A 25063-nucleotide genomic window follows, 5' to 3' on the forward strand; every position below is an offset into this window, starting at 1 on the left:
ACTCTCTCTCAGTCAAACAAACAAATAAATAAATAAAATCTAAAAAAAAAACAAAACAAAAAACTCCATGAACTAATTCTTAACCTTCCCAAGTGCCATGCACGGACATTTTCACACTATACTAATTCATTTTTTAAAATGTGTAGTTTTGGGGCACCTGACGGGCTCAGTCTGTGGAGCTAGCAACTTTCGATCTCAGGGTTGTGAGTTTAAGCCCCACATTGGGCCTAGAGCTTATTGTAAAAAAATTAACAAAATAAAAAAAAAATTAAATGTGTTTTGACTCAATATATTTCCTTGCTTACAAAAGGGACCTCCACCAATGGGTCCCACACAATCCCCTTGAAAAGCACTGCTCTAAGCCATAATCATTCTCCAAAACCTTACTCAAGTCCAACCAATAAGCCTTCATTGACCCCTCCATTCTGAGCTCTTGTGAAATTCCTACAATTTATTAGTCATGTTGTGTTTTCTGTACTACCCATTTTAACTTGATGTCCTAAGCTCCTCTAGGGCAAGCTTTGGTCCTCACATGCTAAATTCAAAGCACTCAATAAATACAATGCCATTGTGTTTCTGAATCTCACAGTTTTGACGTGCACTCCTTAGGTTTGGATTTTCCTTGGGGTGGGGCAAGGAAAAGTGGTTTTACAATCTACCCACATACTATACTTAATTCCAAAATGGAAAAGTGCACAAAGTAGTTGCAACTCGACGTGTGTGTAGTTTTCAAGCAAACCAAAGCATCAAGATACACACAATTTTTCTAATAGCTTTCATTACTACTAGTACTCATCTTATCATAGCCATAAAAAAATAAAAGAACCAAGTTCTCACGACTAAAACAGTTCTGGAATAGGAAAAATGGAAAAGTGTTCTGTAGGATCGGCATTGTTCACCACTCACTGCAACTACACCTTGAGAGTATACTTCCAGAGCCGCGTCCCATTTAAGGGGGCCTCCGCCAGGGTCAGAAGGGAACTCTGCCCCGGGTTGGCGGGCTGTGAGGCCCAGTCTCACCGATCGGGCCTCGCTCTCGGATCACGTCTCCCAGGACGGGGGCGACACTACCCGCCGCCAAAAGGCTGAGGCGGGACTTCCCCCTCTAACCACGCCCCGCGTCCCTCCCCGCCCGTTACTTTCGTTGCGGGACCTGCGCGGCGCCAGGCTCTAGCAACGGCCCTAGCAACGGCCGGGCTCCTCCCTCCTATGTCTCCCGGAAAGCGCTCCGCCGCGCCCGAGCGCGACCTCGGCCGGGCGCGCGCCTCGGGCTCGGGCGGAGCGGAAGACGCGTGGAGCTGTGCGAGGACCCGCGGGCAGTGCAGGTCTGAGTCCCACTCCGATCCCTGGTGCAGGTCTCCGAGCCCCTCTGCGGACCAGTGGTCTGGCGGGAGACGTGCGACTGCAGGGAGAGGACGCTGCTTGGCCGGGCCCTAGTGGAGGTCGTGCAGGGTGTCGCCTGTGAGCGGGGCCCAGGTCCCTGGGCTCGAACGCTTGCAGTTTTTAGGGTCCTGCGTGCCCTTTGGGACAAAGGCTTCCAAATTTTTCCTCAGAAAACTTTTTTTTTTTTTGCCCTAACAATCATTTTCAGTGTTTCCGCCCTAAGGAAAGTCTGTTCTGGCAGGTAGTCCCCTAGGAACTATATTTTTTAGTGTTTGGAGTGGTTTGCGGGGAATTGGTAATCACAGAACGAGAAGCTTAGTACCGCCATGCAGTGTATTTAAAATATTAAGATAGTGGTTACATAATAAGCCAAGGAGTCTGTTTCTTATGTCTAAATTGTTTCTTGGGAATGTAGGACAAGTAAAGAAGTATATTAATAGTTTAAGATGCCAATTCACGGAGTTGGATGATAAAATCTCTGCTTGAGTGAAAACCACAGCGTTTAAGGATTATTTCTGTCTAAACCCTAGTGTACCATGAAAAACTAAGGCAAGACAGTCTGCCTACCAAATGATGGGTGATGTGGGAGGGGCCATTGGTCCTGTTTGAAAAAGGTGGCACGTTGGATTTAAAAAAATGAATGTTGGACCTGTGTATATTATGTGACCTGACCAGGTTCTTAAAAATACTTGAAAAAAAAAAACTTGAAGTGGGTTTTATCTAGTACTGAATTGGTCTACAATACATGGTAGGGGAGTTGTTATAGTATTCCATTGGGAGGTGACATACCTCGGAGTTTTTAAAACATCATTGTTTTGGAAAAAAAAAAAAAAAAACAACCTGCCATGTTGCCACTCGTGCCAGGCTGCAGATGGCCCATCAAGGTGGTTTGTCAGGTCCTTCAGTAGGGAGATGCATACATATGCTTTCTTTTTCAGAATGGTTTTGATTTAATAAGTGGTTGTTGAATTCCTCCTGCTGCATAAGACACAGGGAGAGATATGTGAGATCAGTAAAGAATTCTGCTCTTGCAGAGTTGATTGCTAGGAGGGATAGCTTCACTAAAAGGCAACTCCAGACTAAAGCAGATTTTTCCATGCTAAATATGTGGAGCCAATAATAAGTGGGCAAACATAAAAAGATGTAAGAGATTGTCATAGATCATGTAAAGTCCTGACTTTGAGACTAAAAATAGAGGATTATATGCAAGGTAGAATTGATGGAACTTGGTGAGTAATTGGTTTTTTGGGAAAAGAGGGTAGAGGGGGAGTAAAAAAATAGTTTTCAACCTAAGTTGCAGAGTGATGAATGTCTCATCAAGGTAAAAATATTTATTAGTTCTTTAGGAATACATTCTTTTTATGTTTTCTAAGTAACTCCCACAACTCCACTTGTATTCCCTGCACGAATTTGATGTTAAGTATGGTTTGAAGGTTGTGAACCATCGTTTGCAAGAAACTATTTGTACACATTTGAGGCAGGCTATTGGCTAGGTCAGGACAGATGCCCTTGTCATACGGTGTCAGAGACCTTTGGGGGGAGCTGTCCATGACTTACTATTTCTGGCCTCTTCTGTGTGTGGCCACCACATCCATTGGAGAGTGTATAGGTGAGGCAGGGAAAGGAGCCATAAACATTTCCCTTTCACTGCCTCATAGGTGTTTACATTTGATTTTTGTAGAGGAAGAACATTTATATAAGGCTTCACTAATGTCCATTTGGCTTTATGGATGGAAGGCCAAGTGAAATATAGGGGAATATTTCAGAGGCAGAATGCACTTGGAGGGCCCTAGAAAAACTCATCAGTAGTTTTCCATTGAATGTTAGGAAACACATTGACTTTCATGACATCCCCAGGAACTGTGTCCTTCAGCCCCATTATTGCCTGAGGCCTTTGGTGGCATATGCAAACCCCCTAAATAACTATTAGAACACCCAGGAAAATGGAGTCAGGTTGAATTAGTCCAGTCCAGTTTCTTTTTTAGGATGAGTCCCATGATGGGATAACTCAAGACTATTACAACCTAAAAATGTTTCTCTGTAAGGACCTCAGGCAACACCAGAGCAAACCCAAACCAAGACTTGGGTGCAAATTAACTACCTTCCTAAGTGCAGTAATGAGACCTCGATTGGCTTGTGACAGCTGACCTCTGGTTGCCCAGCAGGGGGTTTGTAGCTCTGATTTCTGGAGACTAATAGGATCTCTTCCCAGACTTTTAAAACTGCTCCTGTCCTTAGAATGACTGTTTGACCTTAGTCAGGATTTCTTTACCTAGATCTGTAGATGGATGCTTACAGATCTGCAAACCATCCGAAATTGTGTACAAAATATTGTGTCTGTGTATGCATTTTCTGCAGATAAGGTCCAAGACTCACATGATCTTAGAAGGATCTGAGACTCAAGAAAAGGTGACAGCTTGGTAAATTTACTTTGAATAAATTTGGCGAGTATGTTTAATTTTTTCCTTCAGTGACAAGCATTTTTTTTCTTTGCATCTTTTTATTTGGGTCTCAAGCTTACTGGGATTTACAATCTATTAAAAAACTCTTGATGAGTAATTAAATTAGTAGCACTAACTTCCTGTTGGTAAATTATGTTGTATATTATGTTCCACTGGACTTTTTGTTAACTTTCTATTTGGGATACCACGAAAAAGTTTCCTGTTGGGCGCCTGGGTGGCTCAGTTGGTTGAGCGACTGCCTTCGGCTCAGGTCATGATCCTGGAGTCCCGGGATCGAGTCCCACATCGGGCTCCCTGCTCCGCAGGGAGTCTGCTTCTCCCTCTGACCCTCCCCCCTCTCATGCTCTCTCTATCTCATTCTCTCTCTCAAATAAATAAATAAAATCTTTAAAAAAAATTAAAAAAAAAAAAAAGAAAAAGTTTCCTGTTGCAGTGACAGCATTTCTCCTGTCAGTGTTTGTACTCAAAGTGCCCGGGCCTCATAGTTAAACACCACAATGCCATAAGCTTTATAATGAGAGACTCATTTTACAGCTCTGGAATGGATATCAAATCAAAAGGGCCCCAGTCTCTTTTCTCCCTCAAAAGATACTGTGCTTACAGAGTATTCAAATAACAGTTTAGACAGACATCATTCTTCCTGGAAGAAAATATATAAGTGGGAAAGTTATTTTACTATTTTATCTCTAGAACTGAAGACTCTAAATGAATTATATTTTTAAAAAGTGGTATGAAATCTTTGAGTGAAAGGACATTAACATTGCTCTTTAAAATTTTTAAATTTATAAGATCACACTTTATTTTTCTGGGCATATATTTCACCTTTTTGGGATATTTTACAAATTGTAATTGGTAGTAGTAGATGCCTGTCCTGTTTTAATGGATGTTTAGTTATATTTTTGTGCGTGTGATTTAAGTTAGAGAAGAATATGTCTTTTAGAACATAACCAACTAGATTTTACTGATTTCACTAGAACCTTGTACTTTCATTAGGATTCAGGTTGAGATTTGATGTCATATAACATCAGTTTAAAGTCAGAACCTACAGAGTTGAATACATTCCTGGCTGATACTAACATTAAAACATTGTATTCCTAATATAAAACAAAATAAGAGTCACTGAAAAATGGATTGTTGGTACCTAAATTTTATATTTGAAATAGTTTTTCTAAGAGAGCACCTTTTATTTTTATGGAGGGGATGACTCAGAAGGGTAATTTATTGTTTTGAGTTTATTGCTTCTTAATTTTGTATTTTAAATTGTGCTAATTTGGTGGTTTAAAAAGCTTATTAATACTTGTTAATAAATACTAAAAACAGTATGCAGTTGTGAATTAAATTGAGTAATTTTCTTTGTGGAGACAAGGAATAAAATATTTCCTGTCTTTATTCCACCCCTCCCCCACTTTTTTTTTTTCTTTTGCAGTGCACCTATGATTTATGTTTTAGAAATAGATGTTAAACTTTGGTTTGAATGAAAAATGTCTCTCAACCCACCTGTATTTCTCAAAGAAAAGGAAGAAAATAATTCAAAATTTGTAGAAATACAACATTCACAAACTGCTTCCATAGCTGCAGAAGATCCTCTTCAAAACTTACGCTTAGCATCTCAAGAAGTTCTTCATAAAGCTCAGCAAAGTGGAAGATCAAAATGTCTCAAATGTGGTGGTTCAAGAATGTTCTATTGCTATACGTGTTATGTCCCAGTTGAAAATGTACCTATTCAACAGATGCCACTTGTGAAGGTTGGTAAAAAATTTAATTATCTGAAAGTAGGAGAAGAGGTTTTAAAAAGACATCTCATTTATACCTGCTGTAATATAATTGATAAGCATGGTAAGTAGCATCATTATGGAAATGAATAATATTAATAGAAAATTTAATCTTATAGACTGGTAAACCTATTTGTTTTTCTTGTCTCTGGAAAAAGACACACACACTGCTAAAACACTTGGGTCTGAGATGAATGGTATTGTTTTGAAAGAAATCAATTACTTTTTCATTAATGATTATAATTCATCTAAAACATAGATGTGGCATAAACATGAATACTACAAGAGACAAGTGTATAGATTGCCTGAAGGAACTTCAAAAACTACCTCAGGACCTTGGACTTCTTTTTAAGAAAACATATCCTAAAGGAACTAGGATTGATTTTTGCTTGGGCTTTTGTAGAACAGGTTTAGTCCCATCCTACATGGAGATGGAGCTCATGTCAGTGACCAAAACTAAACTAAAATTAAAAATACTAAGACCTGGGGTTGCCCAGTGGCTCAGTCGGTTGGGTGTCTGACTCTTGATTTCAGCTCAAGTTTCAATTGCAGGGTTGTGAGCTCAAGCCCCACGTTGGGCTCCACACTGGGCATGGAGCCTATTTAAAAAAACAAACAAACAACTAAGACCTACTCATTGGGATATGTTATAATTTTAGTGATTTAAGCCAGATTTTAAAAAAATTGATTTGCATTGATTGCTTACCTTACATGTTTTGTTGCTTACCAAGACTACTCTTGTGTAGGTAAAAGGTCTGTAAACCATGATGTCTATGTAATCAAAGAATTTATTACATATATGTCAACTTGTCTAACATTGACACGAACTTTAGGAGTAAATCAAATAATGTATAAAATTAGCTGCCTGTTAGGACTTTGGAGAGACTAAACTCTACACATGGACACATTAGAACTTGCTAGTAAGAAAATAAGCTAAAACTATATTTAAAAATATTTAATGTGGTGATTTTAAGATTCATTTACATTTGAAGTAAAATACCTTAATACTTATATTTTGTTACTTGAATTTCAGTTTAGCTTATATGTCATCTTGGCAAGTCCAGGGTCTCCTCAGGGGTCTAAAATCACACAAGCTATTGGAAAGTTTACTGGACAAGAGAAATAAGTATGGACTCTAATCAGCTTCATAGTTACCTTAGAAAAACTGAGAGCTTGAGGAAAATAATCTTCTTTAAGTTTCCTATTATCTTGTAAGAATGTTACATTTCAAAGTATAGTTTTTGAAGTATAAACAGAATTATTCTATGTTCTGTTCATATCATAACCACATAAAGAGAATATCCCTTTAAAAGTTTTAAGATGTATTGTGTTCAAAAGGATTGAAGATCAGAATAATAAAAGTCAGTAACATACTTTATTTTCACAGAAATTTAATAATAGAGGATTATTTTCCAAATCAGTGATCTAATGTCCACTATTTAATAGAAGTGACTTAAAACACTATGCCAAGTGTTTGATCAACTCTAAATGGCCTACCGGAGCATGCAGAGTTTTTTAAAAGTGTTTATATTTTAATGGCCATATATGAAACTCAGTGTGTTAATATATATTAATAGTAATAAAAGCTCTATAAAGTTTTTTTCTAATTTTTACTTTATTTTTACAAATCATTCAGCATTTGCTTTTAGATAGCCTGCTTGGGAAGGGAAGACGACTACATAATGAGTAAGTGCCTCCCAAGCTTTAAATTTTAATCTACAGAATAAATTCATAAATACTGATTTTTTCATGCAGAATATGATTTTTTTTTAATGTCATGAGAAATGCATGAGTAAAAGTAAAAGATGCTCTTGGTATTTTTAAAAGAGGAGCAAAAAAAATCATGAGGTCAAAGAAAGCTTCCTCTTTTTTAGAGTCCTAGAATTTAAAAGACTCTCTTTGGGAAAGTTAATGATCACATAGGAAAAGACTTAGGACCTCCTGCTAATGGCATTTTGATAAATTTGGCAGAAAGGTTTGGTAAATCTCCTATAGGAAATATAAGTGTTAGAGAACAGATTGATGTTCTTCATGTTTGAAAACAGAATATCTCTACTTTCTGGTGTTACTCTGTACCCTGTCATTATTTAGGAAATATCTTCCTTTAAAATGTGTGAACTAGAGCACAAACATATGTTTCCATGATTTGATCTGTGTCTGTGCTTTTGTTTCAGTGTCAGAAATTTCAGGCTTGCTCAGGGAGAACTAAAGTAGCTAGACTAGGTCCCAAGAATACTTCTTGAGCACAAATTTTGCATAATTGTCTTATACCTATAGGATTTAGTCCATAATAGGCAAGGTATGTGACATTTAAATACATGAATAACACTCAGTCCTGTGTCCTTGATATAAATGATACCCTTCAGACATAGCCAGCTGGTGAGAAATGTTGATGGTCACCTTTGGAATTTTCAGTTCTACTCATTAGCCCTGTAGGAAAGTCAGTTTTATTAGTAATAGAATACTATATCATGATGTGCTTTCTTTTTCTTCTTTCCTATCTTCCCTGGGCTAAGATAATGCTGATCTGGGACTGAGAGACCCTGGGGAAAGGGAATGTAGTGTCGAGACTGAGCATCATGAGGAAATTCTGATGTAGAGGTCAGCCAGAAGTAGACTGATGTAAAATCATTTGTGAACTGCCTACTTAAATGGTAAATTTTCTATAACTAGAAGTTGGTTTGATGATTTAAAGCAGTTGGCCCTAATTGGTCACTAGGCCTAAGTGGGGAGGGAAGGAGATAAGGGGTTTGGAACCCTAAAGTGAAAACTATTTGGGATACATTTTTATGGCCCTTCTGGGGTATATACCATCCTTTTTCCACACAATCATCCAGAAAGATAAAGTATGTGCAGCTGGGATCATTCAGTAGCATGCAGCAACTACTCCTTTAAAAAACAGCTCTGGAAGTAATGATACAACAATATGGTTGAATCTCAGAATAATTATTCCAAGTGAAAGTTGTCAGATGAAAAGAGTACATACCATATTATTTCATTTATATAAAATCCTAGAAAATGCAAACCAACCTATAGTGATAACAGATCAATCATTACCTAAGGACTGCGGGTGGTAGTTGATGGGGAAAGGGGAAGGATGGAGGCACAAGAAGGCTTTTGGAGGTGACAGATATGTTCATGATCTTGATTATGGTGATGAATTCAAGGGTGTTAAAATTCATTATATTGTACACTTGAAATATGTGGAGTTTATTATACCAATTTTACCTATTTAAGCTGTTTTAAAAAAAGAAAAATAGTTTTGTACTCCAGGATAAATTTAGCTTGCCCCAGGGTAAATACCTAGAATCCTGCCTGTTAATGGGTTGGGTGGGAGCTGGAAGAGTTTGTAATAATATGTAAGTCATTTATAATCTGCAGTGAAGAATCCATCTCAGTTTCTCGTATATATTTTGGGGGGGGATGTGACTCAGCTTTCATTTTCATAATCATGACTGACTACAGCACTTGCACAAGTGTTACACAGGAAACTAAATCAAACTTAAGTCAGTGAAATAATAGAAAAATCTAACTCAAAAAATACAAGAGAATATTATTTTTTTGCAAAGAGGCAGGATGTAATTCATAACAATTAAATAATGAAACTTTAAGGAAAATAGACAAAATGATTTTAAAGAGAGTTGATTTTTATATAAAGTGTGTACCTCCTAGACCTATTCTGTTACTTTTCCAATTGATAATTTCATTTGTGCTGTTAAAGGCCACTGATGAGAATCATGATGTTCACAACAAAGAGTGAACCCTTTGAAGGGTAATACCTTTGATCTCAAAGGATGTATAGGGAATAAAATTTTGACTTGAATTTTAGATGTGAAGCTTTTGCCCAAACTTATATTTCCTTTTATTGTGTCATAAAATTAACAATCCTAAAGTTTATAGGAATTATAAAAAATGTTCTTGACACAGATACTGAAATGCAAGGAATTGGACTTAATGCCTATGTAGCGTAAATGAAAATGGCCTTGAAGCTTTGCTTTAAGAACAGATTTTATGTTAAATAAGTTGGAAATAATTATTCTATTACATGATCAACAATATTGAGGAAGAAATTTAGGTTTGCTTTATGACTCTTAGCATTCCTAATATTCTGGTTTAGAAAAGTATGCCTTTCAAATCATATTTATAGGAACTTAGTGTGAGCTTGTTATTTAAGCTTTGAAGGTCATTTTTCTTAACATAAAAACTAGAATTTTTATATTGTGTTCATTTGTCTTTTTTTTTTTAAATTTTAGCTTCCACTGAAGATTGATATCATTAAACATCCAAATGAAACAGATGGCAAAAGTACTGCTATACATGCAAAACTATTAGCACCTGAATCTGTAAATATTTACACGTATCCTTGTATTCCAGAATATGAAGAAAAGGACCATGAAGTAGGCAACTTATTTTTTACAACTTTTCACATTGAATCTAAAAAAGAATTTTAAATTCCATCACCTTTCTGAATTTACTTGAACATAATTTAATATTTTTCTTAGTGACCTAGGGTTATCTTTATGTAGCACTAAACAATATACAATTTATTTACTTCATTGGTATCTTCAAAGATCAAATGATCTTAGATTGTTAAGGCTTTTTTGAATTTTGTCTTTCCACTTTTTATAGTTGTTCTGCATTATATCTTCAGGTTTTTACTCTTTGCCAGTATTACTGTGTCTGCTTTACTTCTCTCCTCTCCATTTTCCTCCCGATACTACATATAGATGGTCTAATTTTATACAAACTAAGAAACCATATTACAAACATTGTTGGAATTTCTCTGAAAGAAGAAAAGAAAGTCTGAATTAGAAGGATTTTCAAGAATTCTCCCTGAATTAAGAGCTTTAATACATGGCCTTTGTAACATCTTGTGGCTGCTCAGAGGCCTTCCTTTGATCATTTCTAGATTCTAAATTGGTTTTCACATAGTTGAAATTGGTGAGATATTACTGCTCTTGTTGAAAAGTAATAGATCTCAAAAAAAAACAAGGCCTTGCGTATTTCTAAAAAAAGTATGTAAACCCTTCTAGGTTTCTTGGAGACCATTTGTTGGTGTGATTAATCTGGAAACATAATTAAAAATTAATATGTTCATTTGTTCTAGGCAGAACTTAGTTTTTCCTTTCCCATCAATATATATGTATTTATTTTTTGGTTGAGTTTATATAGAAAGTTGTTTGTAAGTGATTTCTGAGTTTTGGATCTAGGAATATATTTGTGTTTCCCTCTCTGGTCAGCAAGGTATCATTTATGTCAATTGAATAGAATACGGTGCTAGGTTCTACAAAGAGATGTGATATGCTTACAGTCCAAGAAAATTACGAAGTCCTGAACTTTGCTGATTGGGCATAGGGGAAATATAGGCACACACTGTAAATGTTTGAGAAACTTCTATAACTCTGAAGTTTTTAAATTCAAGATTTGTTCTTTTATTTTTATACTGCTTATTTTTTCATATTAAAAATGATATGTGCTCATTAAAGAAAATTTGGGAAATACAGAAAAGTATGGGAGATAAAATACCCACGATTTAACCAACATTTGTTCATTTAACAAATACTAATTGGGCACCTGCTTTGTGGCAGGAGCTGTTCAGACGTTGCAGCCTCTAACAGTGTGTAAGGTCTCAGTAAAAACATGCTGAAAGAAAGGTAGCATAATTTACAGAATTTTTCCTTGAAAGTCAGATTTTTCAGTTTTAATTTTTAACTGTAATAAATATACTTTAACAGATAGTCTCGTATTGTGAGTTATATTTACAATTATTTTATTAAGATAAATTCCTAAAAGTGAAATAACCAAAGGGTCTGAATATTTCAGGGCTCTTGATTTAAAGTGCCAAACTGCTTTCATGAAGAGTTATACTATTGAAACCTGATATCAGTAATGGCTATAAAGGCCCATAACACCATATCCTCACCAGCATTGACTGTATTATTTGTTTTATCTCTGCTTATTATATAGGTGAAAATTGTATTTAATTATTGAGTGCTTTTCATTGGTTCTTTTACCTGGCATCACGTACTTTGTCTTTTATGCTGTGAAATATTACAGTATTTAGTTTTTTGATTCACGATACAACTAACTTGGCTTCTATCAAGAGGTGAATAACTTATTTTGAAGCAATACTTCTAGCTAGTATATTATGATTTTTAAATCCTAGGGAAGAGCCAAAAACTTTACCATACTTATTAAAGAAACATATAAACTTTCAAACGGCTGAAGTGCTTGTTATAGAACCTAATGCTTGTTTCTCAAGTATTCAACATGTTTGTTTCTCTTAAAGTTTTAAGAGTGTCAGAATTTATTCATTTTGAAGATCATAACAGCGCACTACTAACTTAAGTTTCTTTGCTTTAGGTTGCACTTGTTTTTCCTGGACCTAAGTCTGTCTCAGTAAAAGACATTTCTTTTCATCTGCAAAAAAGGATTCAAAATAATGTTAAAGGCAAAAATGATGACCCTGACAAGCCATTTATTAAACGCAAGAAAACTGAAGAACAGGATTTGAATGACAGCAACGGCCAAGACACAACACTGAAAAAAATTATATTTATAGATAGCACCTGGAACCAAACAAACAAAATATTCACTGATGAGAGACTTCAAGGTAAAAAAATAAAATTTTTGTGGATTGTTCCTTCCCCCAACTTTCATTTCAAATACTTCAAACATGCAGATATATTGGAAGAATTGCATCATATACTCATACATTTTGCCACATTTGTTTTATTTCTCTGTTACATGTATGTGTATACTTAGATATTATATACATTTTTGGTTGAACCACTTGAAAGTAAGTTGCAGGCTTTGCAATACTTCACCCTTAAATATCTAACTGTACATCTTTTAAGAATAATTGCATAATCGTAATGCCATTATCACTCTGGGAAAATTAACAGAAGTTCTAATATCTAATACAGTCCATATTTATATTTCCCTAATTGTTCCAAAAATATCTTTTGTAGCTTTTTTCTTCTGATTCAGCATGTAAGCTCACATTCTATGTAGTTATTATATCCCTTCAGTCTCTTAATGTAGAGCAGTCCCCTGTTTTTGTTTTCTTGACTTAGACTTGTTGAAGAGGACAGGTCAGTTTTCTGAATGCTTCATCATGATTTGATTCAGTTTAGTGTTTTTGTAAGGATACTTAGAGATAAGGATCAATCTAGGGTTGTCCATGACAATTCCAGTTTACACCTGTTGTTTTGGTATAATTATTAATAGCATTCCCTTTCAGTCTTAGAAATGTAGCTGTTTAGGGCGCCTGGGTGGCTCAGTTGGTTAAGCGACTGCCTTCGGCTCAGGTCATGATCCTGGAGTCCCTGGATCGAGTCCCGCATCGGGCTCCCTGCTCAGCAGGGAATCTGCTTCGCCCTCTGACCCTCCCCTCTCTCATGTGCTCTCTCATTCTCATTCTCTCTCTCTCAAATAAATAGATAAAATCTTTAAAAAAAAAGAGAAATGTAGCTGTTTAGCTGATAAATTATATGATTACCCTGTTCATAGGTAAAGTTGTATACTTATTGCATCAAATCAGGAGGCATATAATGTAAGTTTCATTACTGGTAATAACTTTAATTATTTGATTAAAGTGGTGATTGCCAGATCTCTCTATTATAAAAGTTCATTTCTTCTTTGAAACGAGTAGTAATCTTTGGGGTGATGCTTTGAGACTGTGAACTATCTACTTCCCAGCTGCTTTTCACTGAGTGGTTTTAGTATTTATTGATGATTTGCCTAAATCAGCAAATACATTGAGGATTGCAAAATGATGACATTTTAAAGTATTATTTCTTTTATATTTGTTAGCTGGCATTCTTATGTAAAGAACTCTTCTCCCCTCTCCCCCCCTTTTTCTTTTCTCCTGCCCCTTTTTGAGGTCACTATGGGTTTATAGATTTCCTTTTAGTTCATCATATGTAATATGCTGTGATTGTATTCTTTTTGATGTCTAAATTGTCTCGAATTTTGCCAGTGGGAGCCCTTCAAGTCCTCTGTGGCATGGCCTCATTAGTCTTTCTGGTACAACAGGATGTCCCAAGTTCACATGTACTTTTTTCCTGCCCCAGACATAGAGCCAATGATTATGCAAAGGAGCTGTGGTTCTTTTTAGTGGGGAGTGGTATTAGAAACCAAGATCTGGTAAATTTATTACAACTTGGGTGTCATTGCTTCAGTGGATAGAGCCAAGGAAAATAGATATATATCATGAGTTCACATGGATAGTTCCAATTCCAAGATTTAATATTACAGGGATTTTCTTTTGTTTTATCTTTATACTCTCTTAGAGTGAAAAGTTCAGTTCCTAATAAAATGGTTTAAAAGAGTTGCTTTGCTTGCCCAAGTAGCACAACTAGTAATATGAAGAACAGAAACTCATGTTACCTCTCTTGTTTACTTGCACCTTACTCAGTTCTTTAGGCTTTTCCAGTAGTTTCTCTAAAAACGTTAGATATATTTCTAGCTCTTGATGGCCTTGTATGTGTACCATGTATGATTAGAAGGCAAGAGAGCTACCCGGTTGGTTTTAGGTGGTTGCCAAAATAGAGCTTTTCTCAGGCTGTTGTTAAAAATGCACTTCACCTAGAAGAGAAAGTTTATGACACTTTTTGGGAGTTTAACTTGTAGTAAGTAATCCCAAACTAAAGTTAGTGACAATACTAGATTTAGTTTAATATGCATAGTTCATACCTCTGAGGTCAACATACCTGTTAGTAAGATTGTCATTCTATCGTGTATATGTTTCTGTGTTTGTATGTGAGAAAGATAGGCAGAAAGATACAGAGAAAGTGTGTGTGTGTGTACGTGTATGTGTGTGTGTGAGAGAGAGAGAGACAGTGGGGAGGAGGAATGTGGGAGGGAGAGAGAGAAACTATAGAGCATAAGACCTGGAAGAACCTTTTGCTGATGTTTAATAGAGAGATGGAACCCTAAGGCCCTGCTGTTTGGAGTACTACCTGCCAATATTACCTTGGATGGTTACAGCACCAACTTATTCCTCAGTTTGAAGATTTTTTCTGAGCCACTCTCTTTATAATTACCATATATGGTAATTGAAAGGATCAAATGAAAGAACATGAGTGAGAACAGTAGAAAAAACTATAAAAGGAATTATTGAGGCACAATTCAAAATCTGTTTTCAGAGTGTTCATATTTGAGCTTAAGGCTTAAAATCAGATTTGGAAAAATTTCTGTTATTCCTTCCCAGATCACATAGTAAGTATCATATATTTCAGTTCTGTGCTATATGAAAATTTTTAAAAGGGATTTCTTAATTCCTTCAAAATCATGAAATAAACAGATTCAGTGTTCTCTGCATGTCCTACTTCAACCCCTACCCCTTCTGGCTCCTTATTGCACCATAGGGAGTATTTGGGGCTCTGCACATATTTATAGCCTCTGTATATGTGAAATACCAGTTTCCAGATAAACCAAGTTATTTCCTCAAGAAACAACCCATGTTTGCTATAAATCATTGCCTTTAGGTTTTAAAACATTTTATCATTTGATGGGATTAAGCTAAACCAGCTCTAAACCTCAGATAAAACCCTCAAATGTAATGTATTGGAAATTGTGTTTCTGTTATCTTATGAATGCTGAGGTTAAGAATCCCCTTAACAATGTGAAAACATACTGTTTCGCCACATTTTACAGAGAAATAGCTCTGAATGTTTTACTGCTGCTAAAATAAAACACTTGAAGGTTGACTGTATAATTAATCATAAAAAGTGAAGAGTGACATAACATTCTTGAAGATTGACTGTAGGAAGCCTTGGGAGGACATGGTAGGGAAGGATGGTCTCTTTTTGTTGGGGAGGCAGTCCAAATGATAAAAATGGCATTATATTGTAATTTGTTTTAGAAATTAGCCAGCTTTCTCCCTTCATTTTGACTACATTGATAAAATGTTTAAAGTGACTGCTTTTTTCCGATTAAAGGTATTGCCTGAACTGTACTCAGTGTGTCTGTGAGTGCAGCATCATATACTGCCTCATTCAGTCCTCCCAGCAACAGTATGAGAATGGCTCAAGATTTTTATTCTCATTCTTCAGTTGAAGAAATTCAGGCAATAATTTTGAAGAGAAAACCATTTATAATTATCTGCTTTAAAGTTCTACTGCTAATTTGCTGAATTCATCATAAAGTTATTGATTCCCAGAAATGCTAGCAAAATAATTTTTTAATGTATGTGTTGAACTTTTAAAAATAAATCCTATGCCTGTGTATTTCAGTGTGTTTTAAAAGGTTCTGTATACTTGCAAGCAAATCTTTAAAGCAGGATGGATTAGTGGTAATAATCACTAAATCTTGATTTTTATTTTTAACATTTTAGAACATATTAGGTGTTTCAGAAACTGGCACCATTTAACAGTTACTCTTTTTTTTTTTTTTAGAAATTGCATGTGCTGTCAAATCCTATGTTAAGATTTTAATTATACTAATTACTTAGAACATTTTCAGATGTCTCCCTTTACTTCTTGGATATAATTAACAATTAATACAAATAGTTCAAAAGGGTTTGGTTTGGGTTCTTACAACTTTTGTGTATCTTTGAATCAAAATTATTCAAATTGAAATATTTTCAAAATACATAGAATACTTTAAAGCTTTTGTGATTTGTCCATTTATTCAGAAATATTTGTTGAACACCTGTTCCTGGACAGGTGGTGTCCTAGACTGGAGGATATGAAGGAGAATAAAGCAATATCTCTACCTTCCAGTTGATCACAATGGCTGTTAGTTAGGGTTGTATTTCACCACATGAAACAGAAACCCAGATAGAATCTGAAAACAAATAGTGGGTTTACTTTTTACAGGTTCAAGTCCAGAAATGGGTAGTCCAAAGCTGTTACAAAAACTTCACAATGCCTGTAAGGACTCAGACTCGTTCTGTTTTCTTCCTCCATCACTTTCACCCTCATACTTGTAAGATAGCCGCTAGGTCCCAAGACATCCCATATATATTGCAGGCAAGACAAAGGATAAAGGGCAATATGTATATGCCCACTGAGTCTGGCTCTTTCATTAAAAAATAAGTATAATAATAATAATAGCTTTCTTGGAATTTCCACCTAGGAGATTGCAGTTTTCCTTTCTTTGGCCAGAATGGTTCACCTGACCACTCTGGCTATAAATAAAGCTGGGAAATTGTTTTTAGCTGGACACGTGCCACACTGAACAGGATTGAGTTTGTTAATATTGAGAGAAGGGGAAAACGAATATTGAGAAGACAGTGGACGTTGTCTGCCATGTAATCTGTTGTGGGAGGCAGGCGGGTAAGCAGGTAAAAAAATTCAATAAGTTTTGGATACAGTGGTAGCATTGAGGAGACACAACCCTGCTCTACCTAGAGTCCCTGGATGGATTAACTGTTTCTTTTGAAATCTTGATGGATAAAGGGCTAAGGGTTGGGCATTTCAGACAAAGGGAATGACATATACACAAAAATACAAAAACATCATTTTGCATTCAGGAGACTGAAAAAATTGAATATGGTGTAGAATGTGTACATACATGAGAATGGTAGGAGAAGCAACTGAAGGAATACAAATTATGAATGCCCTTGAATATCATGCCTGAGAATTTGGTCTTTTTTTCCACAGGTGCTGTGACAGTATTAGAGAATTTAATGCGAGACATTGACATGATTAGATTTATGTTGTAAGCCTAATGGAAAGAATAGGGCCAGGACCTGACTTCTAGCTCCAGTTCTGCCATAAATAGGCAAAGGTGTTTTTTATATTACTTTTTAAACTAAATTATGATACATGTGAAAGAATATATATGATATAATGTTATAGCACATAGTGAGATAATAAATAAGAACCCAAGCACCAGAGTTGTATTGGTAACTTTTATCTACCTATGTTCTCCCCTCTGCCACTCTGCTTCTTCCCCCCCAACAGAGTTAACTGTTCTCCTGAATTATGTTTTTATCATTCCTTTGTGTTTTATTAAATACATCTATTTTCATAATCATTTTATTACTTAGTTTTCTTTATTTTGACCTGCATGTTGTATTCCTGGGGACCTAAAATCTAAAGTCACCATTTTATTTCTAAGGTTTGTCCATGTTGTTATATGATTAGCTATAGTTCATTCATTTTCACTGCTGTATAATATCTGACTGTGTGAATATACTACAGTTTATCCAGTCTCCTGTTTATGAAACACTTGAGTTGTTTCTAGTTTTTGCACTTAAAAATAGTGCACCTACGAACATTCTTATGCAGGTACAAGGTTCCTTTAGGAAACATGCCTAGATGTGGAATTGTTGGGGAATGCTCACTTCTCCAAGATAATGCCAATTGTCTTCCAAAGTATGGGTATATAAACTTACACACCCGTCATTAATGTATAAGAGTCCCCATTGATCCATGATGCCTCCTACCTTGGTATTGTCAAATGTTTGATTTTTGCCAATATAGTGGATATAAAGTGGGGTCTCATTGTGATCATAATTTGCCTTTCCTTAATTAATAATTGGATTGAGCATCATTTTCTTTACTTATTTGGTCACATATGTCCTATTCTGTGAAATACCTGTGCATTTTTCTAGTGTTTTTTTTTTTTAAAGATTTTTTATTTTATTATTTATTTGACAGAGAGAGACACAGTGAAAGAGGGAACACAAGCAGGGGGAGCGGGAGAGGGAGAAGCAGGCTTCCCGCGGAGCAGGGAGCCTGATGTGGGGTTCGATCCCAGGACCCTGGGATCATGACCTGAGCCGAAGGCAGACGCTTAACGACTGAGCCACCCAGGCACCCCTCTAGTGTTTTTTTAATTGATTTTTGTAGGAATTCTTTATATCTACTAGAATATAAATAGTAATGTTTTGAAATATCTTCTTGCAGTTTATGACTCATCTTTTAAATTTCTTTATTGTGTCTTTTGAGGAACAGAAGTTCTTCATGTGGAATTTATCAATCTTTCATGTTGAACACTTTTTGTGTCTTGTTTAAATCCTCTCTACCCTAAGATAATATGTTTTTTAAAATTTTGTTTATAGATTTTAAAAGTATTTTCTGTGTAAAGTCAGTTGTGTTTCTTCCTTTTCAGTTATTATACATCTAATTAATTTATTGTTTTTATTACTATGTCAGCTAAGACCTCAAGTACATTGAGCAGAAGCCCTGTAGAGGTAATCCTTGTGTTTCAATCTGAGAATCTCTGTCTTTTTTACATGGCAGGTTTCATTTATTCACATTTGCTATGAGTATTGATATTTTTGGAAATATTTCTACCATCTAGAATTTTATTTCTGTTTGTCCTTTTTTTTACTTTTTTTCTTGACTTTTCTTTGATTGAGCTTTTATTTTTTATTTCATTTTTTAATATTCCTATTTTGGTTCTTTTAGAAAACTGGACTATGCACTTGTGACTTAGAAGAATTGAAAGTCAATATTTTTACCTCTCCTTTGAACACTCTAAGGATTTACTACACTTAAGTTTGATTCAGCTCCGTCCTAGTTCACCAAGTTACTGTTATTTTCTTTATTATTTTTGTTCTGTCCTTTATCTTCACCCACAAATTAGATATTGTTATTGTTTTTTGTGTCATTCAGGCAGTGTTTATTTGGATTTACAGAGATGTTTATCATTTTCTTTGCTCACTATTCTTTTAACCCAGACTGAAATATATTCCTTAGAAATTCCTTTCATTTGGTTTCCTGTTGGCATATGTTCAATTTTTGTTTCTCTACTATGTTTTCACTTCTGTTCTTAATATATAGTTCTGCTGGGTACACAGTTTTAGGTTGTTAGTTGTTTTTTTTTTTAACACTTTGGAGATGTTATTCCATAGTCTTCAATACTCTACTGTTGCTAATGAAAAATCTCCTGTCATTCTGATTACCATTCTTTTATATATGATCTGCCTCTTCTTAATGGCTACTTTATTTTTTTTAAGATTTTATTTTTATTTGAGAGAGAGAGAGAGCACGAGCAGGGTAAGGGGCAGAGGGTGAAGCAGACTCCCTGCCGAACAGGGAGCCCAATGCGGGCTCGATCCTGGGACTCCGGGATCATGACCTGAGCCAAAGGCAGATGCTTAATGGACTGAGCCACCCAGGTGTCCCTTAATGGCCACTTTAAAGATCTCTTTATTCCTGCTCTTTTGCAGTTTCACTATGGTGTGATAGGTCTAGGCACTAATTTCTTTGTATTTATTCTGCTTGAGATACATTATTTCATGTATCTGTGACTTTGCATTTTTAAAAATAGTCTCTGGAAAAGTCATAGGCATTATCTCTTTATATGCTATCTCTTCTCCATTCTCTTTGTTCTCTTTCCTTGGGAGTCCTATTAGACATTGGATCCTCCTTATATCTTAAAATCTTAATTTTTTATAGTATTTATTTCGTGTCCCTCTGCTGCATTTCTGAAGTAGCTTTTAGGTTAAGGAGAGGTGTGATAGTAGGAAATCACTGGTAACTCAGAGTTTCCGAATCTTAGTAAAGATGCTAATTTTAATACCATCTTCTCCCTTTTATTTCTCACTTTAAAATAAATATACTTTTTTAAAAAGTATAGCAAAATAAATATAATGTGAGCCTAAGTACTGGCCTAAGGCTCTAAAAGCATTTTGGGTTAACATCTGAGTTTTAAGAAATGAGAGTACTGTTCTGTGATTTCATGAATAATTTCCTCTTTAAATGCACAGGAGTAAGGCATTCTAGCCGACTGTGTCATTGAGGTCTCACTCAACAAATGTGGCAGAGCTAAGGAAACAACTCTAGGGTACTCTGTTCATGAAGTGATAGTCCAGAAATAAACTTTTAACCATATTAAGAGCCATTAACCTGCCTATCTCTTTTCCGTGAGTTTTATAATGATGTTTTAAATGTCAGGTCATCAAGGAAATGTAACCCTTCTGAATATTGGTGAATTTAGTCCTGTCACTGGTTAAAGTAAAAAAAGACACTGGTGAATAGAAGATAGAAAGAGGTGAACATCTTAATTGTTAACTACTTTTAACTCGTGGTTGCAAGTTCTAAGATTTATAGATAAGTAACTGTCATATAGAAGATTTTGTTCTGTGTTTTATATTGCTTCTGTATATGCCTTAATGCATTTAAGAAAATATTCTATTTGGAATTGGGATTGAAGGAACTCATCTGTACTCTTAAAAGAATCCTTTTTTTAATTCTTAAAATAATTAAGAGAACTTATCATTGTGCCAGACTCTGTGGTTAAGAAGAAATATTTATACTTTTTTAAATTTGTTTTTGGCAGGATTGTTACAAGTTGAGTTGAAAACAAGAAAAACTTGCTTTTGGCGCCATCAAAAAGGAAAGCCAGATACCTTCCTTTCCACAATTGAAGCCATTTACTATTTTCTGGTAGACTACCATACTGATATATTAAAAGAGAAATACCAAGGACAATATGACAATCTCTTATTTTTCTACTCTTTTATGTACCAGTTGATAAAGAATGCCAAATGCTCTGGAGACAAGGAAACAAGAAAACTTATCCATTAGTTTTTAAGAAGCTACTTATGTCATTTTATTTTGCTAAAAATCAATAAACCTATAATTGTGCTTTGTTTATTCTTAGGAAATATTAATGTATAGTGTCTGTAAGACCACTTGAAAAAATAAGGTTTCATTCATTTATCTCATTTTTTTAAAGGGAATTATTTCTAAAGGAATTTTCAGAGACAGCGTTGACTGAAAAACTCATTTTAGAAGCTATTTGCTGAAGTTTGGCATATCTAAATTTTATTACTGTATTTTAATATATCTGTGTAATTAGATATAATTAGATATTTGTTTAGGGATCTTCATATTTTTCCTTCTGTACCCACTACCACATTTGGAGGTAGGAGGGGTCAGAATCTCCTTGCTGAAAATGAAGTCATAAATAATTTACTGGAGGTTTGTGGCAAACACAGGCAGAACTGGAATTGTGGCTTCAGTCCCTAGGGCTATTTCTTTAAGTCCATACTGCCTGTGATGGACATCTGTTGCTTTTTACATTTGCCTGACATCTTCTTTTGGGGAGAAATTGCTGGCAGTCATGTGGACATGTGACCCAGTTTAGCAAGCAAAATGCCCAGTGATTGATCCAAGGATAAGCACATGACCCAGCATCCTTTTTGATAAGTGATATGAATGCTGTAGGAGATAAGGTTTACTTTTCAAAAAGCAATACGATGCAGTAGTTAAAAGCACAGACTCTAGAGCTAACTACCTGAATGTAAATCTCAGCTTATCCTTTTCCACTTACCGGTCATGTGTCAGTTTCTTCATTTCTAAAGAGATGTTAGTACAGTAGCTCCCTTACAGAATTATTATGAGGATTAACTGAGTTAATGTATCTAAGGAGCTTTCAACAGCACCTGGCATATACTAAGTGCTGTATATGTGTTTACTCTTTTTATCATTTTATCTGAAGTTGCAGACTAACCATGCTATAACCTGAGAGCTGCTGGTGGCATCTGTGCTGCAGATGGTAGGAACTTGCCTTAGAATGAAGCCAGCAAAGGAAAGCAGAGAGGAGAGCTAAGACCGAGTTCCGAGGACATCATTTAATCACCTAATCTAGCTTCTTAAGAATGGAGCTGTACTGTGCCAGATAGCTTCTGTTTGGATTCACCCTCTACCTTTTTCCATTCTGCTCTCTGCTCTGTGAGGTGGGTCCCCTTCCCCTCTGGATTTTGGTTAGGTTCAACAGATGAAAGCATTCGTAAGAGATTGGAGGTTGAAGGAAAATTAAATTGTATTATTTATTTCCCTCGCTCCTTTCCTGCCAGGTCACCATGGATTGGCTGTGTACCTCTCCTGGAGACCATTCTATCAGGCATTGCTTTCCAGGCAGTTATCCCGGTTATTCTCTCTAATTTCACGTCCCTGCTCCATCCCTTTACAGGAGGGAAGAGCCCCCCCCAGGTGTAACTAGCCCCAGAGTAGTTCATTACTCCTTGCTGGCTTCCCTACACCCTGCCTATACCTTTGTAAATAGTCATTTTATTATATTCTTCTCCAGTGTCCCTCTGTTTCTTTCTGGGACCCTGATTGATAGATGCAATCATGTGGATGCTAGCAGTAATGATACATTTACCTAAGTATATTCAGGGCAACACATAACATGTTTTATGAAAAAATGAGCCATTGGTGAAATTTATTTGCTGCACATCATATTCCCCTCTTAGAGATTCAAAAGGTACAGCTTAAAAGTGCTGGAAAGTCTTGAAATAAACATTTTGAACTTTAAGTTAGTATTTCTTAAACTTATTTGAATAAGTAGTGCCTACTCACATCTTGTGGATATAGGATAATTGGAACATTACAGTTTAGAGCAATCCCTGATTATATAGGCAGCTGAGATCTAAAGAGATTAAGTAACTTGCTCATGGGTCACACAGCTAGTTAGTGGTAGGATCTGGTCTAGCGTCTGGGACTTCTGATTTGGTTCAGTGAAGTGACCATTTTATTATGCTATTTCATAAACAGTAGTGGGGATTATATAAGGTTTGAACATGATTAGTCCCATAGTCTTAGCCAAATCAACTGGCTTGCCTATTTAGCATTTATTTTACAAGAATGGAATTAAAATGGATTTCTTCATGTTTAGAACTTGGCCTTGGAAACAGAGGAAGCCCCAAATTGATTTAAGCAGGGCCAAAGTTGGATTTCTCTGGGCTAAATTTGGACTTCCCTGAGCCAAAATCTATTGCCATTTAACTGGCTCTACAAACCAACTAAACATAACAGGTAAGAGGGAGGGGTTTGCCCCCATCTCACAGCTGGCATAAAAATGATGACCCACAGACTTCGTAAGAGCCTAATTTATAGCTAAGGCCAGATAAAATCTCAAGGTTTTCCAAAGAAAATAATAATACCTTTTAGAACAATGAATTGTTTTTCCTTGGTATGATAGACTGTAAAAATGTCCCTAATTCTTTACTTTTCCCTATATTCATGGTCCTTTTTCATTCTCCTTTGAAGTACCCTTTCACTGATTCTGGACCATATTTGTTTTCAAAGATCTAGTGAATTTTTACTGAATCTTGTGCTTCTGCTGTTGCCATAAGCACATACATGCTTTGGTTAGCCTGCTGGAGGGTTAGACATGCATGGAGTAGAGCCAAGTTATTGGTTACTCTAGCTGAATCCTGTCTAGATTAGCTGACAGCCAAGTCAACCCCCAGATAATGTGAATGATCTCTTCTGGGATCAGCAGAACCACCCGACACCTTTCTGATTCTAGATGTGTTAGCAAGGGATGTCCATTGTGCCACTGAAGTTTTATAGCTGTTTATTGTACAGCGTTATTGTGCCAATAGATAACCTCGTCTTTAGATTCAGTATCTGACACATCTTCCTCAAGTGCCTTCTCAGGTTCTGGGCCTCACTGTTTCCCAGGCCACTAACCACTCATTTTGCCATAGCTACCACCCTGCATAGATAGTGACAGTGATTCCTCTGCCTGAGGTCAACTAGCCACATGCTCAGAATCCCAGACCTATCCCAACACTTCTGCGCTCTAGGAAGTATCATGCCACAAAGTTTCCCCACTGACTGTCAGAAGAAGGGCTAGGTGATGTATGTGGAAGAGCAGTGAAGTTAACTGTTTGGAAAACTTGGATCAATGAACTAGAAGAAGCTGTCAGATCAATTTCTTTCTTTTTTCCTGATAGACTGCTTTGAGGCACAGTTTTTCACTCTCCTGCGCAGAAATACACCATGTAGCTAAGCAAGTGTACTTGCCAAGTGAGTGGAAGTCTCATCGTGGCTTTTGATGAAACAGAAACCAAGTGCTATGCAATAACTTACCAATTTGCATTTGCTTTTCATCCTTGCTAGCCTTTCTTTCTTCCTTACTTTCACCAGCATGGATTGCCCTTTCTAATAAAGTAATATATTAATTTTTTGCCTTAGGCTCTCTTTCTAGGGCAGCCATATGTGTTAGGATTTGGTGAGGAAAGCAGATTCATTACAAGTATTACATGAATAAAGAGGTTTAATATGAGTCGTATGAGTAAAGATCTGGAAGACTGTAGCAGAAAAGGATTGGAGAAACTGTCACTAACTAGTTCAGCCTGAGATGTTCCGAGTGTTCATGACTTAGTTTGTAGACCTGTATATCTTGAGCATATCAATCTTCTTATTACTTTTAATCAATTAATCCCTTAATCTTTGAGGTAGCTCTTTCGTTCAAGGGAAAGGCATCCCCTTTCATCCCTTCAGAGGTCTTAAAAGAATGAGTATATTGTTATACTCTTTATTGGGTCTTTTTCTTGAGTCCATGGTAATGTCTTTGTCCTAAAGCTACATTTAACTATCACACATTTGATTTGGTGAAAGACATTTCATTTTCCAACCCTGCCCACCTAGGCTCTGTATTCCATTTCAATTCTATTTGCTTGCCTACCTCCTTATTTTTGAGCTTGTTTCTTTCTTAGAGTAAGTACTTTATCAATTACAGCTAATAGCA

The 25063-nt window shown here is 36.0% G+C and overlaps 1 protein-coding gene across 3 annotated transcripts; it reads left to right on the forward strand.

Annotated features, from left to right (window-relative positions):
• The first annotated feature begins 1191 nt into the window (after positions 1 to 1191).
• DTWD1 (DTW domain containing 1) lies at positions 1192 to 21171 on the forward strand. Of its 3 annotated transcripts, none has more exons than XM_044917937.1 (5): positions 1192 to 1624; positions 5272 to 5590; positions 9871 to 10014; positions 11981 to 12230; positions 20858 to 21171. In XM_044917937.1, exons 2-5 carry the CDS (start codon positions 5327 to 5329, stop codon positions 21103 to 21105), a joined length of 906 nt encoding a protein of 301 aa, XP_044773872.1. In that variant the 5' UTR covers positions 1192 to 1624; positions 5272 to 5326; the 3' UTR covers positions 21106 to 21171. The 3 variants fall into 3 exon arrangements, with proteins under 3 accessions (XP_044773872.1, XP_021549545.1, XP_021549546.1); XM_021693870.1 differs by having other exon boundaries at positions 1192 to 1325; XM_021693871.1 differs by lacking the exon at positions 1192 to 1624 and adding an exon at positions 3742 to 3803.
• The last annotated feature ends 3892 nt before the right edge of the window (positions 21172 to 25063 follow it).

This window comes from Neomonachus schauinslandi, chromosome 9, assembly GCF_002201575.2.
Source record: "Neomonachus schauinslandi chromosome 9, ASM220157v2, whole genome shotgun sequence".
Classification (NCBI taxonomy): Eukaryota; Metazoa; Chordata; class Mammalia; order Carnivora; family Phocidae; genus Neomonachus; species Neomonachus schauinslandi.